The sequence below is a fragment of the Mus musculus genome, chromosome 10, assembly GCF_000001635.26.
Source record: "Mus musculus strain C57BL/6J chromosome 10, GRCm38.p6 C57BL/6J".
Lineage (NCBI taxonomy): Eukaryota > Metazoa > Chordata > Mammalia > Rodentia > Muridae > Mus > Mus musculus.
Genome location: NC_000076.6, coordinates 82980806 through 82998369, shown reverse-complemented (window position 1 = coordinate 82998369; position 17564 = coordinate 82980806). Strand labels below are relative to the sequence as shown.

General features: G+C 49.4%; 1 protein-coding gene across 2 annotated transcripts in view; it reads right to left on the bottom strand.

Annotated features, from left to right (window-relative positions):
- Chst11 (carbohydrate sulfotransferase 11) overlaps positions 1 to 13930 on the bottom strand; it is a 211465-nt gene extending 197535 nt beyond the window's left edge. The window contains exon 1 of one of the 2 annotated variants that reach the window (XM_006513909.4): positions 12403 to 13930. In XM_006513909.4, coding sequence (XP_006513972.1) covers positions 12403 to 12505 — 103 coding nt within the window. In that variant the 5' untranslated portion in view covers positions 12506 to 13930. Of the gene's footprint in view, positions 1 to 12387 lie in introns of both variants that reach the window. The other variant, NM_021439.2, reaches the window with a different exon arrangement.
- Between the last annotated feature and the right edge of the window lie 3634 nt (positions 13931 to 17564).

Here is a 17564-nt window from a genome sequence, read left to right as displayed (position 1 = left end):
TTTTGAAACTACAAGCCTACCTTGAGACACACCTCCTCCAACATACCACACCTCCTAGTCCCTACCAAACAGTTTCACTAAACTTAGATCATTCAAAACTGCACCTTCAGGGCCATTCCCATTCAAACCACCACTGAAGAATGACCTTGTACTTCTAATCCCCCTGTCTCCATTTCTCAAGTGCTAGAATTATTCATGAGCACCACATACCTCACTCTAGCCTAAGGTGGTCTGGAACTCACTACGCAGCCCGAGATACTAGGAGCTCATAGTGATTCTCTTGTCTTGGCCTCCAGAGTGCTGGGCTCAGAGGTGTGAGCTGCCACATACAATGTAGGCTCTGGTCTAGATGTGGGGCTCCTGCCGGAAGCGTGGCACTCGGTCTACAGGAGCCAGTCCACAGCATCTTAACATGGTAGGGATGCAGTCAGAAAGCCATCTACTGCGTCCCAACCAAGAGCAGGCAGATGAGGTTTCATCTAGAAGTAACACGTGGATTGGATTTTGACCTCAGGACACATCCAGACTAAAGACAGATGGGGGACATCTGAACACGGATGACAGCTCCTGTCCCCAGAGGGCTGGGCTCAGCAGGGATAGAGTATAAAGTAAGAGGAGAAGAGCTATCACTGCATGGCCCATCTACATAGCCCACAGCCGAGCTCAAGGCTCTTGTGAAATAATTAGCTCTTGACCTAATTAGCTGAAACCAAGACCAGGAAGACGGGGCCAGGGGGTGGGGCAAGACGTATATAGGCTTCGGTGATAGTCAGTCATAAGCCCAGATCCTGGACTAGCTTTCCAGGCAGGCAGGCAGGCCCCTTAGCCACAAATCCTCAGTGTTTCCATCTGCACAGCGGGATTGTCAGTTATCTACTTCATAAGGGTATAGGAGAGAGGAAATGGGGTAACCCAAGGATACACTGGCTGTCACACTGAACAAACTACTGGTTTTCCCATGTTATTAAGTATCTAAAAATATGAAAGGGTTTCTCAACTACCAATACAGTATGTGCGTGTGAAATCCAGAGGTCAGTCGGTATCAGGCGTCTTTCTCAGAATTACCCACCGCACTTAGTTTTCATTGTTATTATTATTATGTGTACAGTTGTATTCTCGTGCTTGTGCACATGTGCCACAGGACAGGTTTGGAGGTCAGAGCACAACCTCGTGGGATTGGTTTCCTCCTTCCTCTTTTACATGGGTCTTGGGGATTGAACTCAGGTCGTCCGTCAGGCTTGCCCAACAAGCAGCCTTACCCACCAGGCCATCTCCCTTGTCTGCGTCTTTTTATTCTGAGACAGGGTCTCTCACTAAAGCTAGAGCTCGCCATTTCAGTTAGACTGGCTGGCCGGTGAGCTCCAGGAATTCCCCTGCCTCCACCTCCCTAGTGCCCTGGGGTTACAGCATACCCACACCCGCCTTCTTAGGAGGGTGCTGGGATCCAATTTCAGGTCCTTATGCTTGCACAGCAAAAACCCACTCAGGGAGCCGTGTCCCCAGCCACCACAGCTACTCATAATTTTGAGCTAGACGTTTGAAGAACACAGGGCCTGGCTCGAAATCACTGTTACTCTTTTAACCAACTTTAACATCCTTGGTCTGGCGAGAGTAACAGAGCGGACGGACCCCGTCTCAACCACGAATGCCATTCACAGAGCAAGCTCTGTGACCCTACAGTGAAACAAGGTGCTGACTGTCCCTTAAAGTCGTTCTGAGCACACAACAGCACAAAGTGGAGACAAAGGCCAGCCAGCTCTGTCCTCAATATGAGTCACAAGGACCCACTTACGAGCCACCAAGACAAGAGACACCATGACACATATGGCTGCTTTGGCCCTCCTCGGAGGGAGTTGGGATGGTGCAGGGACCAGGGCCCCATGCAGGTTCTTTCCCAAGTGTCACTGTTCACACTTTCACAGTTTCATGCCGGCAACCCGGGCAGTAATTATGTGCACAATTGGGGGGGAAAGACCTACTGTCTTTGCACTCAGCCTGAGAAGAAAAGCTGATTTTTTTTCTTCCTATCTAATATTCGTGCTTTTGCAAAATGCTCCAGGGGGCAAAGCTATAAGCACTGTCAGGGAAGTGAGCCAGTTAGCACCCAGGAAGGGCTTCCTAGGAGTCTACACATCAGAACTGCGCAGCAAATCGTACAGCACATGTGTGATGTGGGTGAGACCCTGCTCCGGTTTCAGGATGAAATGTCACCACTGCTGCCGAGGGCAAGAGGAAAGCCAAAGAAGGAATATCCTACACTCATCACAATGTGTTCTTTATAACCCTCTACCCATGCATCGTCCCCACGGAAGCCTCGCCACACCACTCAGAGGACAAGCAAATAAGGTGGCCGGGTCTCAGTGTGTCACCTGCATTTGGTTCCATTTCATTGACACCTTACAACTGGCCGGTACTTGCCCAGATCCTGGGGACAGCAGATACCACGCCTGATGCAGAACCATTTAGCAGGTTGACAATGGGCGGAAAGGTCCCCACTTCTAAGTTCTGGTCATTCTTTACAATCCTGAGGGTCGGCATGAGGAGAGACACTCTCCCTCTGCAGTGAGGACCCCCAGCTAGGGTCTGGAGCAACAGACAGGAGATCAGACAGGTTTGGCACAGTGCTCACGCCACAGGGGTCTATACTTGAGGTCCTAAGAAGGGAGATTCTGGAGCCTGCCTTGTCGCTTGGAAAGCTGTGGAAATTATTAATAGAGTCCCGTGAGGATTAATGAATGGGTAGGAAACGCCTGGGCCAACTTGGCCTCTGTGGATACCTTTGCTATTTTACCTGCTCACGGACTCCAGAATCTCGTCTTTTTCCATCTTCAAGGCCCCTTATCTGAGAGGCTGCCCTGGCCTGCCTATTTCAAACCGCAAGCCATTCCCCAGGCTGTCATCTCAAAGCCCCTTCTTTTTTTTTTTTTTAACTGTTTTCTCCTCAGTATTTGCCACTGGCAAACAGACCCTAGAGAAACATCTCTGTTCTCCCTGCCTGACTAGGTTTATCACTGACGAGGGCCCAGACTTTTGTCTGTTCTGTCTCCAGAACATAGAACTGGGGCTCGCTTGTAATAGGCACTCAACAAGAATAACCTGGAAGTCACGGAATGGGCACCGTGGACAGCCAAGGCCTGTGCGCTGCTCTCTGGGTTCCAAATTCGGTGCCTCTGCACCATGCCATAGGAAGTGACCAAATCCAGTGAGCTAACACTGTGGACCAGTAAGAAATGTGATCCATCTTCTGGGATTGCTTCAAGTGAACGGCTCTGAACTGAAACCCAACCACTGGGCCTTTCCAACTGAGGCGACTTCTCAGTTGGCTTTCTCCTCCAAGCTCTTCTGTCAACCCAGACAAGCTGGAGAACAGGAAGGACTCCATGCTGACAGACCCCGTTTCTCAGACTCTCTCTGTGTCTCTCTGAGACACATGTGAGGGGGTAATGTTAACAGCACCCCTTGCTATGTTGCTTAACTAACCTCAAAATGACCACACACACACACACACACACACACACACACACACACAATGCTGGGTTCACTGTTACTCAGGGGAACCAAACACTTCTGATGATTACTGATTTTTCTCAAAATAAGTTCAGATGACCCTGAACCCCAAAAAAGGGTCTGGGAAGGTACCACTAGACCTTCATTATTTTATATGCCAATAATGAAGCTGGGGCTAAGGAGATGGCTAAGTAGGCACAGTGTCTATGTGCAAGCACGAGAACCTGAGTTCAAATCCCCAGCACCCACCTAAAAACACAGGCACAAACAGTACATGCCTGTAACTCCAGCACTGAGGGGCAGAGGCAGAGGAGCCTGAGACTTCATCAGACAAGTAGCCTCACTGAATCAAAGAGCTCCAAGTTTAGGAAGAGAGCCTGTCTCCAAAGATAAGGCTGAGAGCCGTCAAGTCAAACACCCGACATCAACTTCTGGCTACCACCAGCACATGCACCTCATGCGTACACTGATGCATGTGTGCACACACAAGCACCAAGAAAATGAAAACACGGCCAGGCCTGATCATGGGTGCCTACAATCTCAGCACTTGAGACGAAGAGGCGAGAAGACCAGAAGCTTAAGGTCAGAGTGGTCTACAAAGCTGTCTCAAAAATGAAAACCATAACCATGCATAAGGAACACAGATCATCAGAAACAGCCCCACACCCTCTAACCTGTCACCTGAGGTTACACACCATGTGTGACATGCTGGGCAGATATCCTGAGAGTTGGGACAGACAGGCAACCAGAAAGTGGGAGCCACAGTGGCCATCTTGTAATTATTCCCTGCTCTGGACATACTTCACTGGATGGAATGTGCAGAAGAGACGCTCAGACAGGCTGACAGAGGCTCTGATCAGCTTGAACAAACCTTCTATCACAGATGGAAGGCAGACGTAAGAAGACCTCAGCGCAAACCAGACACACAAGAGAGAGTACAATCCTTTCTGGGGACCATCCGGCTTTCATGAGCCACATTTCAGCGTGAAAAAGAACAACAGACTCACAGCTGGTATGGCCAATCAGCGGAATTATCCAGAACACAAAGGAAAAGTGATTATATGTCACCATGACTAGAAAGGACCCAATCCTAGATATTTACATGATCATACAGTATTGTGTGTAAATTATTTGTAAACAAAGCTGCAGAGGCAGAGATTTAATGCTCTGCTTCCTGTACTGTGTGAAGTTGAGGCTACAGCTTCGTTTGGTCCCTCGCACGAGAGATGCTCACTCAGAATGTGAAAATCTACCAGGAACAGAGGCCACGTGCCTGCCTGTGGTGCTGTTTAGCTCCTGGCAAAGCATCCCTGGAACGGTGAGAGAGGTTTGCAATAGCATTGTAGAGTCGATTCCCAATTTGTCATTGTTTTGGTCTTGCACTCAATAAATGGTTCCAGACCCAGCTTGAGAAATAGTCATGCCAATATGCACCAGGTTATAAGTTATTACACATATACTACTTCTGCTGGCTGGAAGTTATTCCAGATATTCTGTGCCTCTGGCTACCCAGCAACTTTAAATACACCTAATTCCCTTCCGTAAATACCTTCCTCCTTAAATTATCTAGGCCACTTACTACTGTCTGCCTTGGGCTGTAATAAAACAAAAGCAGAGAGATTTGGAAGATTATAGAGGAGACAACACTAGAATCTGTTTGTTCCTGATTACCAAGCCGGGCAGGTCCCTCTTGTTCTGAGTGATGTGACTGGCAGAGATGGGTTAGAAGAGAAAGCTTTGAGACTCACCTACCTACTCTAAATGTTTCCTAAGCCCCTCTGGGATAGCAGGATGCCCATGACAAGATCTTTGCCCCGACAAGTCGGAAGCCCAAAGCACAACAAGTCAAGTCATAACCAGGGTGCATTTCTGAAAGGGCTGGAGGAGTGGCCCAGGTCATGAATGTGCTCTTCCCAGGAAATCTGTCTCTAGCTATCTGAACTTCAAGTTCAAGCTCCAAGTTAAAGAAATGATTCCCCTTCCCTTCCCATTCTGGGTCTCAACCAACCTCATCAGTAAAAGTCATAAGAATTTTCAAAAGATCCTGGGGCTTGGGAGGGCTCTTGCAGGCAAGACATGAGCACAATCCTTAGAAGTCAGGTGAAGAGACAAAATAAAGCAAAACTGGATGTGGTGCTACCTTGGAAAGCCCAGCCTTGGAAAGCAAAGACAGGCTCACTGGCCGGCCAGCCCAGCCTACTCAGCAAGAGCTGGGTCAGTGAAAGACCCTTCCCCTCACCCCCCAAAATAAAGGAGGGCTGTGCCCAAAGGACGCCGGTGACTCCAGACAGTTACCACTGATCTGCCCATGTACCTGCACACATGTGAACCTGCACATGTATGTGTACCTGAACATGTGAACATACAGACACAGAGAGCATCAAGTCCAAGGGCTCTGAAAACAGAGGGTAAACAGAGAGGGTTGGGCAGGAGGCAAGCTGTGTAGATGTGAAGGGGCCAGGGGTTAAGCCAACCCAGCACTTCTGCCCCCCAGCCAGAGCCGGAGCCTACCAGAAGTGCCTTTGTCCTTCCTCTTATTGAGGTCACAGAGCACGCTGTGGTTTACAAAAAGTCCCTTTGGGATTTAGAAAGGGGCTCAGAGGGTATCAGCTGAGGAGGTACAGAGCCGTTTTCTGTCCTACTAAGAAGGAAAAGGCTGCACATTAAAGGTCAGCACAAGGCCGAGATGTCATCTCCTGTGACACAGTCAAATCTCATCTGTACGAAAATGTGGGGGGAGAAAAAAACACCCACGTGTCATAAGGCACAGAAATTCACAGAGGAGGGACTGCAGTACTCAGTTTCAGACCCAGGCCTTCCGCTCCCAAGTCATTATTAGTTCATTCAGTCCATGCTTATATCAGTTGCCCTCAAGCTGTGTGTGGGTGTCTGCTCTATAGATCGGACCTTATATGTTCTTCAAAAACTGAAATATGGAGATGATAATGGTGGGGGAAAGGCTTGACATGGTGAGCACCCTTATCAAGTGCATGGGTACTGACTCAAGATAAACAAAGAATGTGAGCCTGAGGAGGCCGAACTGCTAGCCCGGCTTCATTTGGCCTCTCTCCCTTCCCCCAGTTCCTGCTCAGACCTCCCCTCCCTCCCACAGTCAAGGCCAAGTCACCTTGTAAATGTCACCCTATCACATTTGATTCCCACAAAAAGTATAAATCCCAGGATATTGTAATTTACAGATCAGATGGGGCTCATGATTCAGGAGAAGAAAAAATAAATAAATAAAAATAAAGTATGTCAGCTGAGGGACTTCTGTTTTATTTCTCTGAATCTTCCCTCAGAAGATGCCTGCTAGCCAAGACATGTATCCCATGGCCTCCAGAGTAAAAAGAGGTCTGTCTGAGTTTAAGGAGGGGAAGGGTGGGTACCTGTGCTGGGAGCCTTTGATTTCCTGTTTTTAAATAACTGGATGGATTCAGCCCATCATAAGCACAGCGATTTTCAGCCAGACAAACATAGACAGCACTTGCCCCTGATATTCCAATTCCTTATTCATCACCTCTATTCTCAAAAAGTCCCTAGCCAGCCTTTCAGTGGCTCTGGGTCACCCTGGCACCCTGGCATTTCAAGGGACAAGGAAGTGAAGGCCCTGGCTGGAATCCACCGGGCTCACCAGGGAAGGAAACTGCCTCATCCCGGGGCTGCTCTGAAGTCCTGTGAAGGTCCAGACACTTACTTCAGCTACGGAGGGGAAGGAAGAGCCCGGGCTCAGAAGGTCTCACCATTCAATTATTAAACCTTGTTTTCAGAGACCCAACGGCCCCAGTGTTGAGATCAACCTGGCAGCTTTTCAAAGGGAGTTTGAATAGATAAGACAAGAAGGGCCCTGAGTATTGGCGTGATTCCAAACCTACTCCATGTATAAGCAAAAAGGTTCCCTAATGTAAAATTAGCCATGTGTAACAACATGGAGATAAATGATAGCGAGCCAGTGATTTGCACAGGGGTAGGTAAGGCGGGACACACATGAAAGTCTGTAAACTTAAAAGGCTGTGGCTCGACTTTTGTCTCACACTCCAATAATGACTCACCAGAATGGTATCCTTGTATCAAACAGATTTACAGAACGAGATATAAAATAAATGTTGGGATCTAAACTAATTGAGTGTGTGTGTGTGTGTGTGTGTGTGTATGTGTTACAGTCCCTTATCTTGAAATGACTAGGACCAGAAGCTTGTTGGATTTCACAGTTTTTGAATTCTAAGAGATCTACAAATGTAAAATGAGGTATCTTGGGGACTGGACCCAAGATGAACCAACCATTCATCTGTGTGCCGCAGTCCCCTTAAACACACAGCCTGAGGTGACCCCCACACATCTTCAGTCTCCTGTGTTGTGACTTATGACCTATCATGTGAAATCAGGTGTGGAATTTTCCACTCGAGTTGCCATGGTGGCTCTCAAAACCTTGCAAATGTTAGCACCCCTTGGGTTTCATAATCTCTGGTAAGGGATGTTCAGCCTATGTATGCATTCTATACTATGGAGAGAAAAAAAAACCAAACAAACCAGGCGCCTCTGAGTGGCGAAGGATGGAGACTTGTCTCCCTTCTATACATCTCAAATGTACAGATCAGAGATTAAAGTCGTGCTCACAGATGCAGTCTTTGCTCAGCCTGACCCAATGGCGTCTTTAAATTAAGGCTGTACTCTTCCCATACATTCAACCTAGGCAACGAACTCCCAGGTGACTTCCAGAGAATACACTGCAGAAGAAGAAAGCAAGACAGAGACTCCTCCCTGGCAGGCTTCTCCAGGAACCGCAGCATTTAAATAAAAACCACAATCCTAGTGAGAAACACAGAGGGTGGGGTGAAGAAGCATCCCTCACAAAGTACCGCCTGGGACTCCCAGCTTTGCAAGACGTGACACGGCTCCATCAAAGGATAATCCCGCTGTCTTGGGCAGGCAATGGGAGACATTTTAATGGGAGGGGATGGACTTCCACAGGCTGTATCCACAGAGGGACTCACTCGGGTGAAGAAGCAGGCATGTGACTCTGATCTCCAGCTCAGAAGTTCACACCCACGGAGGTGTCCGTCATGAGCATGGATTTCTGTACGTCAGTGGCTAATTGAGACCACCCTTCCCCATTATCCAGGACACAGAGAAGGATCTTCGGGGCCTGGTGCCTCGGGAGCCGTGCAGTCAGCCCCGATATTAACAAGTTTAAACTGGGTCCAGTCACCAGAGAACTAGGAGTCTGAGAATGCCCAGGCACGCCCTGCAGCAGAGCTGGAGGGAGAAGCCAGCTGCTGCTGCTGACCAGCCCTGAACTAGAGCTTCCTGGAGCTAGAGACAAGGGTCAACTACTTCATCCATTCAGCTAGCAAATAGTTTATGGAAAGGCCTCTATGTGTTAGGCCCTGTATAAAACACCCAGACTAGAGAGAAGCCTAAAACCCTGTTCCTGACCAAAAAAGATATAAATAAATAAAAATAAATAAATAAATAAAAGAACTTCATGAAGATTATTAACTCAGGAGGTTGAGGGTTTCAAAAGAAAACTGCCTAACTGACCATAGCCCACTCCTACTAAACTCTAAGTGGTGTAACGGATGGCCAATTACTCAAGTTCGCAATTACCCAAGCTTATGAGCTAGAAAAATACAAAAGACAGTGGACTTCAGACTAGAATGTCAGGAGGCATTTGCCAGCCTAAGAGCTAGGCAGAGTTTGTGGGGTTGTTTGTTTGTTTTTTGGTTTTTGTTTGTTTTTTGTTTTTTGTTTTGTTTCATTTTTTTCCCTCCCGCATACCCTCCAGCCAGCAAGGAAACTTAAGAGTTCATCTCCTTCACGGAACTGCTTTTCTATCTCACAGACAGGAATCCAGAGAACCCTTGCCAGAGGGCTTCAGATCTGATCCGAGAGATTCCCCAGGTAAAAAGACTGACTGTAACCAGGGGACTTCACAGACTCGTCACTTTAAAATTCAAGGGGGGGTGGGGGTGTGCGAGAGCAGGTTCTCCAGGTAGGAGAGTTTGCTGCTATTGCTGAAGACCAAGGTTTGGCTCCCAGCACCCACATTTGGTGGCTCATAACAACCTTTAACTCCAGCGCTAGGGTGTTCAAACCCTCTTCTGGCCTCTGTAGGCACCTGCACACATATAACATGCACACACATGTAGGTTCCACCCCACCCCCACACATAAAAATAAAAATTCTTAAGGGGTCAGAGAAACAACTCGAAGTCAAGGACACTGCTCTCCCACAGGACCCTGGTTCAATTCCCAGCACTCACACAGAGGTGGCTCCCAGCCATCTGTAACTCCAGTTCCAGAGGATCCAACACACTCTCTGACCTCCATGGGCACTGCACACACACACACACACACACACACACACACACACACACACACACACACACGCAAGGGAGGGAGTAATTTAAAATAAATCTTCTCTTAGAATCTTTTTTTAAAAATTCAAAGCAGAAAAAAAAAACGATTTGATCTCAACTATCAACCATAGATATTAACAAAATGAAAAAAAACAAGAGATAAAAAAAAAACAACACTGTTTCCAAATCATAAATTTATGCCCATATTACTAGTACTGACAGGGAGTTCTGCGGCACTATGTATAATTTCAAGTAAGAACTTTCAATCAAACGTCTGTAGGTTCGTATCCAGGTCGATGTCTTGAAAGTTGCATTTGCCTGGCACTAAAAGAGGGCTCAGCAAAAGCAGGCTCCTGGTGATATGAATTATAAACAAATGTCATTTAGTGAAAAGAAAGGAGACCAGGAAGGGAAGGGCCCAGCAGGATCAAAGACAGTATTCAGTGACCCACAGGCTTGGACAAGGCTAAAAGTTCCAGAAGGCTACACTGAAAAAAAAAAACCCTACAGCCACTTCCAAGTCAATTGATAAGTTAAATTCTGATGATTAGAAAGCTGGAAACGCAAGGCCCTGGCTACAGGTTGTGAGTTTTTTCCTCCGTGTCTTGAGTAAAGCTTATTTCGTAGTTCACCACAGGATTCATGCTAAGGGAATTCTGATGGACAACTTACAGGTGCACAGAGGTTCACGTACATTCCTTCCATACACTCCTGGTCTAAGCACTTCTGCTGAGAATTACCGGGCACGCACCATCCCAGCAAAACTTGAATAGGCCTGAACACAGCTCTGAAGTCTAGACCAAATCACTGGGCCCTTTGTTTAAACAGCATTAGCTTCATTATATCTGCATACCAGCCTGTCCTCTAGCCCTCTGGCTTGGTTCTGGGTGGCCCCTGGAGCTTGGCACTCTTGAGATGCCCGTGTGTCTGGTCCCACCCTCTTGCAACCCAGAATGCCAGCAAAGTCCATTTTTAAATTCTCTCACAAGTTTCACAACCACAGGTTTGAGTAAGGAGTTTGCTGACATTAGACTAAAAATATGAGCTGCAAACAAAAGCCATCTTTTACCAGGACTGGCTGGGGTGTCCGGGTAGCACAAGACCATATTCTTGGCAGCCAGACCTCCTTAACAACTGTTGTGAGCCCCAAAAGGAAGAGAGGCCAGTCTGTCCCTGCGCTGTCAAGGAATCCCTGCCTGTTTGATGCAAGGAACAGCTTTACGGCTCTGTCTGGCTTGATGAATTCGCGGCTGAGTCTACTGAAAGTGTTAGCTATACACGTAAAGAAGGCGGGAGGCAAAAAAAAAAAAAAAAAAAAAAAAAAAAAAAAAAAACAGCCTTATTTCCCTGGAAAGATACGTGTTTCCACCCCACCCCCTTCCTCCCTGCTATTAGGAAAGGAAATGATTATTGTAGCGACTCTGAGGAGTCAAAATATGTCAAGGTGACCCAGTACAGGTCTATTGATCCAGAAGAAATGGGGAAAGGGGTTCCCAAGTCTAAGGCTGGGTGGCCACATACAGAACCGTCTTAGAAAGTCCTACCTGTTGGGCTTCTAAACCATGCAGCACAGCCCGGCCAGAGCACTCCAGGGCGCCCCTCTCTTCTCTAGCACCAAACTTTCCTTCTGGACCCCCGGGATGAGGGGTGCCTAGGCCCTGCCTATCCTGATAGGAGACTTGGTATTTAGCCTAAGCCAGAGAAGACGTGAGGAAGGATTCGTTCCTGTGCTGCAGAAGTCTCTAAATGCTCAGAACCCAAGAAGAAGGGATGAAACTGCACAAAGTATCTCCAAGAGCTTTGATGGTCAAAGTGCAGCCCAAAGGCTCTGGAGTTCCTAGCTGGGGGGTCTGGGGCCAGGAGATGGTAGACCAGGCCCAGGAGCAACAGCTGCAAAGTCACCACCGTGCTGGACCCTGGGGTGTTTTCGCAAAATATCTCCCCCGATGGAGAGAAGAGCAGGGAACCTACCCACTCTGTCCCCACACCTGCTCTGCTGCTGAGCTTGGAACACGTGGTAGCTGGGCTTGGGGCTTCCCAGGCGGCTGCAGGGACTCACTACCCAGCCGGGGCGTGCACCACTCGCCCGGGGGTCCCCAACCAGGAAGAGGCAGCGCTGCCTGGCGCAGAACAGCCGGCTGCCAGCGCCTGCTTCACCTCAGCCCTCAGCAGCAACCCGGACAGAGTTTTGTAGTCTTCCCATCAACCCGGGCAGCTTCCAACAAGCCCTACCTTTCTATGCCACCTAGCCAATAGACAAGACACAAAGAAAAAAAGAAAAGAAAAGAAAAGAAAAAGGAGGCAACAACACGCGCCGCTGTCTCTCCTTGCAGTCTCAACCTCTAGCCTGGAGATGGGAGGAAGAGGAAGCGCACCTTCTCTTCCCATCCCAACTCCGTGACCCGCGGATCCCGGCAGTAAAGAGCCCCGAAGAGGCCGAAGGGAAGAGGTGAGGTTGGAAGAAGCAGAAAGCAGAGCGAGAGAGGAGAAAATATCCAACAAAACCACGCTAACGCGCCCCCTACCTGGGTGCAACATACTTTGGAAATAGAAGATGACCAAGATAAAGGATCCGAAGCAAGTGGCCAGCACCATCCGGCAAATTCTGTTCATCCTCATCACTTCCAGCAGCGCCGGCTTCATGGCTTTGTCCTGGCCGCGGGGACCCGGCTGTCCGGGAGGCGCGTCCCGAGCGCAGAAGCGGGGACCCCGCCGCGGGGGTACCAGCACCGGGGAGGCTCAGAACAGAGCTGGCTGGGCTCCGGAGCTGGCTCCCGCTAGCTTCACCGAGGCTCTCCGAGGCCCCGACTCTGGTCTAGAGGGTGAAAGGCGCAGGAGTTGGTGTGCAAGTGTGAGGATGCGTGGCTCCGGCCGCGCGCTCCTGCCGGTCCGCCTCGCCTCTGCTCGATGCTCCGCCGCCTCCTCTGCTGGCGCCTGCGGCCGCCGCTGCCTCCTCACGGGCCGGGCGACCGGGATGCGAGAAGGAAGGTGCCGCCGCCGCCGTGCACTGGCCTCTGTGACTGTCCAGGCCCCCCTCCCTCCCTCCCTCGCCAAAAGCTACTTCATTGCGCTCCAGTGATCTATATATTCCAGGGCTGGGTTTTACCAAACGCAACTCGCAGCCCCCGGCGAGGGGAGGGCGCCGGCGAGCGGGGAGGGCGGGGCCGCGCCGGGGCGGAGCGTCGCCTCCCCCCGCCCCTACCCGAGACGTGGTCGCGTCCAGCTGTTTCCCGGGGAGTCCGGAGTGCGCAGCACGCTCCCGCAGGGTCCCAAAAGCCCTCAGTCCCTGGGCGGAGCTGGGCCGCTGTCTCGAGGTTGCGTGAACGTTTCCATGACACAACCGGGATGGGGGAAAACCATGAATAAGATGCTGTAGTGCTGCCACCCGTTCTCCGGTGTGGCGAGAAGCAGGTTAGGTGACAGAGGCAAACAGGAGCCCTGCTGACACGCGACCATTTACAATCCCTGGGCGGTTTAGCAGGGGAAGTTGCCCCACGCTCCCCTAAGAGCGGATGCCCTTCTCATACTGATCAAAAACTGGGCAGTTCCGTTTTTCTTTCAAAGGACAGCTCAGCTTGAGGGCTGCTTTTGCAAAGAGGTTAAAGAGAGCGGACTTAAAGTCAAGGTTAGGGAAACTGTTCCGGCATCCCAGGATCTGGTGACTGCCGCTGCTAGCCTTTCTGACACGTGCCCTCACCCGCACCCCTCGGGGCAAAGCGGGTTTGTAGCTTTTAAAACTGTTTCACCAAAAGGTACAGCTTTCTGTAATTTATTCGAAGTGTATGAGAATCAGTCGGACGGATGTGAAAAGACGCCCCTAAAAGTCCAACAAAGTGTTGGGAGTGGAGGCTGGGAGGGGGAGATCCAAGCCAGCTTAGCCTTGGCAGGTAGAGAGAAAGATGGCGCTGCTTACCTGCATTGTGTAAAATGTTGTTAAATGCTCAGCTCCATGCATTTGGGTGGCCAAGGATCAATAAGGTGGACGCGGGTCAATGATAAGGAGATCACTTTTATGCCAGGAAAGCAGGGTTATTGTAAAGCCTGACCTTTCTACTTTACCATTAAATGCATTTACAGAATGCTGGATTCCATAAGACATTGTACCTTTGAATGTGTCTCTTCACAGGGGCACTGATAAATTCTTGTCGAATCTGAATGTAATGGGCCTTATCCTCCCCTCACATTTGACAGACTCACAAGTTGCTTTCTGATACATGTATCCAGAAACGCCTCCAAACCTCCTCTTCCTTCTCCTGAAGTTTTCCCTTCAGCAGAGAAAGTCCGCAGGCTTCCTGTGATTCAGACAAGAGTCAATTACAGGGAGATATTTATGTAGCCAGTATTATTTTGCTGCTCCTTTATGAATGAGTTGCTTGCTGAGGTGGCCGAGATATACATGCTCCAATACAAGCCACTCCCCAGGGAGTCCCCACATGATGTGAGTAGGCACTGCTGTATAGTCTCCTCCTAGTGCACTGGGTGGGAGGATGGACCCCTTGTAGGGGCATATCCCCCAGAGGGCCTGCAGGGCTGCTCATTACAGGCGTGCCATTATCTTCTTTAACCAAAGCACGATGAAGAGGGATTTGCATGCCTTTCATTCCATCATCTTTCTGCCCAAGGCAGAAAACCACACTGTTGAGCCTGGACATTCATAATAAGCCAGTTTGGGTAGTCACACACCCAAGGAAGACGTGAGAAATGTGAGTCTTTGGGGGTTTTGGAAGATTGAGTTGAACCATGTGCCGGAGAAGGACGGAGAGCCTTGCCAGGTATCCATGCTTGCATCCTCAAAATCTGGGTTGGCCCAACATACAGAATCGGAAGAGGCTGTGCCAGTGACTTGCCACGTCTTCCAGGAAGTATCCCCTAATTTCTCACTGGGCTTCTCTTTCCTCCTCTGTGCTCCAGATCCGACCCCACCTCCAGCCACTGTGCCCTATAGACAGAACTCTCCTGAAGGATCAAGGTGACTTCCTCTCCCTCCATCCCACTCTGATACCCAGTACAACTGGCACACAGCGGGTGGAAGTCACAAATGGCGAGGTATTTATCTCTTAGACTAGGAAGGTAAGGTAGAACCCTCTCAGGTGTACGGTCATAGCCAATGGCAACAGGCTATGACCCTGCTGTCCACAGCATACTTGTAGTCAGTGGAGAGGTTCTGATTCTTAGTCCCATGTCAAGCTGTAAACTTACCAACTGCAAAGGAAGTCTCCACTTTCTTTCTGTCCCTGGTCTAACAAAAACTTATTTCCCCTTTGCCTGTGCTACCTTACTGACATTGACAAGAAAAAGGACAATCAACTGATAAGATGTGGAGAAAAAAAAGAAGATTGTATCTTTTCAGTGATGACCCAAAGTAAGACGACTGCTTCTAAAGCCAGGCTTTGGGCTTTGGCTTTAGCTCAGTGGTAGAGCTCTTGGCTAACGTGCATGAGGTCCTGGGTTCAGTCTCTGCTCCAGCGAAATAAAATAAGTCAGCTTTGTTTTCCCAACATATCTGTTAAGACAGGCACGGTTCTATGGCAATGACAGAGAATCCCTACTTTTGGTGCCTTAAAGCACTTGGGCTACACCAACAGCTGCTGTTTATCTACTGCGATGGGCAGCAGGGCTGTACCTTGGATGTGTCTTGCAGACGAGGTGAAGCAGCATTACTAGAACAGAGATTCTCACCCCTCCTAATGCTGCAGCCCTTAAATACAGCTCCTCATGTTGTGGTGATCCCCAACCATAAAATTATTTTTGTTGGAACTTCATAATTACAATTTTGCTACCGGTATGAATTGCAGTGTAAATATCTGTGTCTCCCGGTATTCCAAAGCAGCCCCAAAAGGGGTTGCAACTCAAAGGCTGAAAGATGTTGTTCTAGAATGGTGCCCTTTGCAAGGCTTGAGAACAGGGAACATCTCACTAAATAACTAAGTCATCTTAGCCCTCAGGGGGTACATGGGGTTTCTGAGCTTCATTTATTGGCCAGGACCTGTCACAAGGCTGCCTGGAATCACACCTAGGTCAGGAAGTGTGGTTCTCCTATGAACCACAAGTGGAACATGTGTGGGGAGCCGCCTTCCTGCGACTGACTCGGCTGGCTCTTCAAATCTTGTTTCTGTCATTTCTCTAGACCCCCCTTTGCCCTGGGGTGGGGGGGGGGGTATTGTTAGGGATGGCACTGAGCTCAGTACTGTGCTGGGACCTGCCTTGAACACTTTCCAAAAACAAAAATGCACTTGCAGGATTGAAAGTCTAGCATGGCCTGGGAGAAGGGGAGCTGATGGAGCAGAAAGTCCTACATATGCCACGGCCCTTGTTAAATTGATTTTTAAAAGAATGAAATAAATGCAAAAATCCATAGCTCCAGGTGGCACCTTTTGTGAGCAGCAAACAGACAAGGTGTATACCCAGTCCCTCCAGTCCCTCCAGTCCCTCCAGTCCCTCCAGTCCCTCCAGTCCCTCCAGTCCCTCCAGTCCCTCCAGTCCCAACGGGCTGAGCTCAGGCTCATGCCTGTGGATTCTGCCCACAATGTACTGTCCTGTTACGATCTTTTAAAATTGGCATGATGCCCCTTTCTGCACTTTGTTGGAGTGAGAAATGGACCCAGAGTACAAAGAAGACAGAGAGCCCTTCAGCATCGTCCAGGAAGACGGTGAATGTGTCTCCTACCAACATGGACCGGGGGGCCTCCACTGGCTCCTCCAAGGATCATTTTTTCCCCATTTGCATCTCTGCAACACCTCTGGAAACAAGGTACACTCAGTTAGCCTGAACACAGTCAATATTTGTGGAGCTGAATTTAAAACCATTTGCCCGCAGCACCAGGAGATTTAGGGTATAAATTTTCTACAGGTAGGTAAACCGCAAATACACAAGTGGGTCACTCACAACACGGCTCTGCGAACAAGCTCTTCCTCGCCTTGCCAGCTTCTCAGAACTAGACTGGAAAGAAAGAAGGGGAGAGAGAAAATGGGGAGGGAAGAGGACAAGAGACATCTGGACAGAGGAAGGAATGAAAGGAAGGGGGAGAGAGGAGAGAATATAGAAAGGAAAGAGAGATGGAGGGAGGGTCAGAGGCAAGGAAATGATCAGCAAGACGGAATCAGTAAGGAGAGGATTATGGGAAGAAATGCCTGCCTACCCTGTCTCACTTCAAATGCTACTTCATCCCTCTCCCCAGCTGAGATCTCCCGGTGACCTTCATCTCTCAAATGGCCCAGAAATAATTTCCTTACAAATAAGCCTCACCCAGTTTCCCCATTGGCTCCTAAACGCTCATCTAGAACCTTGGAAGCCCTCCAACACCCATCCAAGTCAGCACACCCCAGCCCATACCTCGACGACGGCCTTGCGTCCTGTCTTGTCTCAGTCAGGGCTACCCTTCTCTAGACATGGCCTCATCCCACAAGCTTTTATACACTTCCTTTTCCTATTCACACCCTCCTTTTACAGAGGAGGATACTGAGGCACATCCCAGGGGCTCAGAGCTAGGACAGGCAGAGCCAAGATCACAAAGCTAGCCGCAGCACCCATCCTCCAGGGTCATCCCCTGTCTCCTGTGCAAGCGGGAGGCGGGAAGAAGGCAGCACCACCCCCATCTCTGGCTTTGGTTTGGTTTGGTTTTTCCAAGATAGGGGTTCTCTGTGTTGCTCTGGCTGTCCTGGAACTCAGAGATCCACCTGCCTCTGGCCCTCCCCCGCCCCA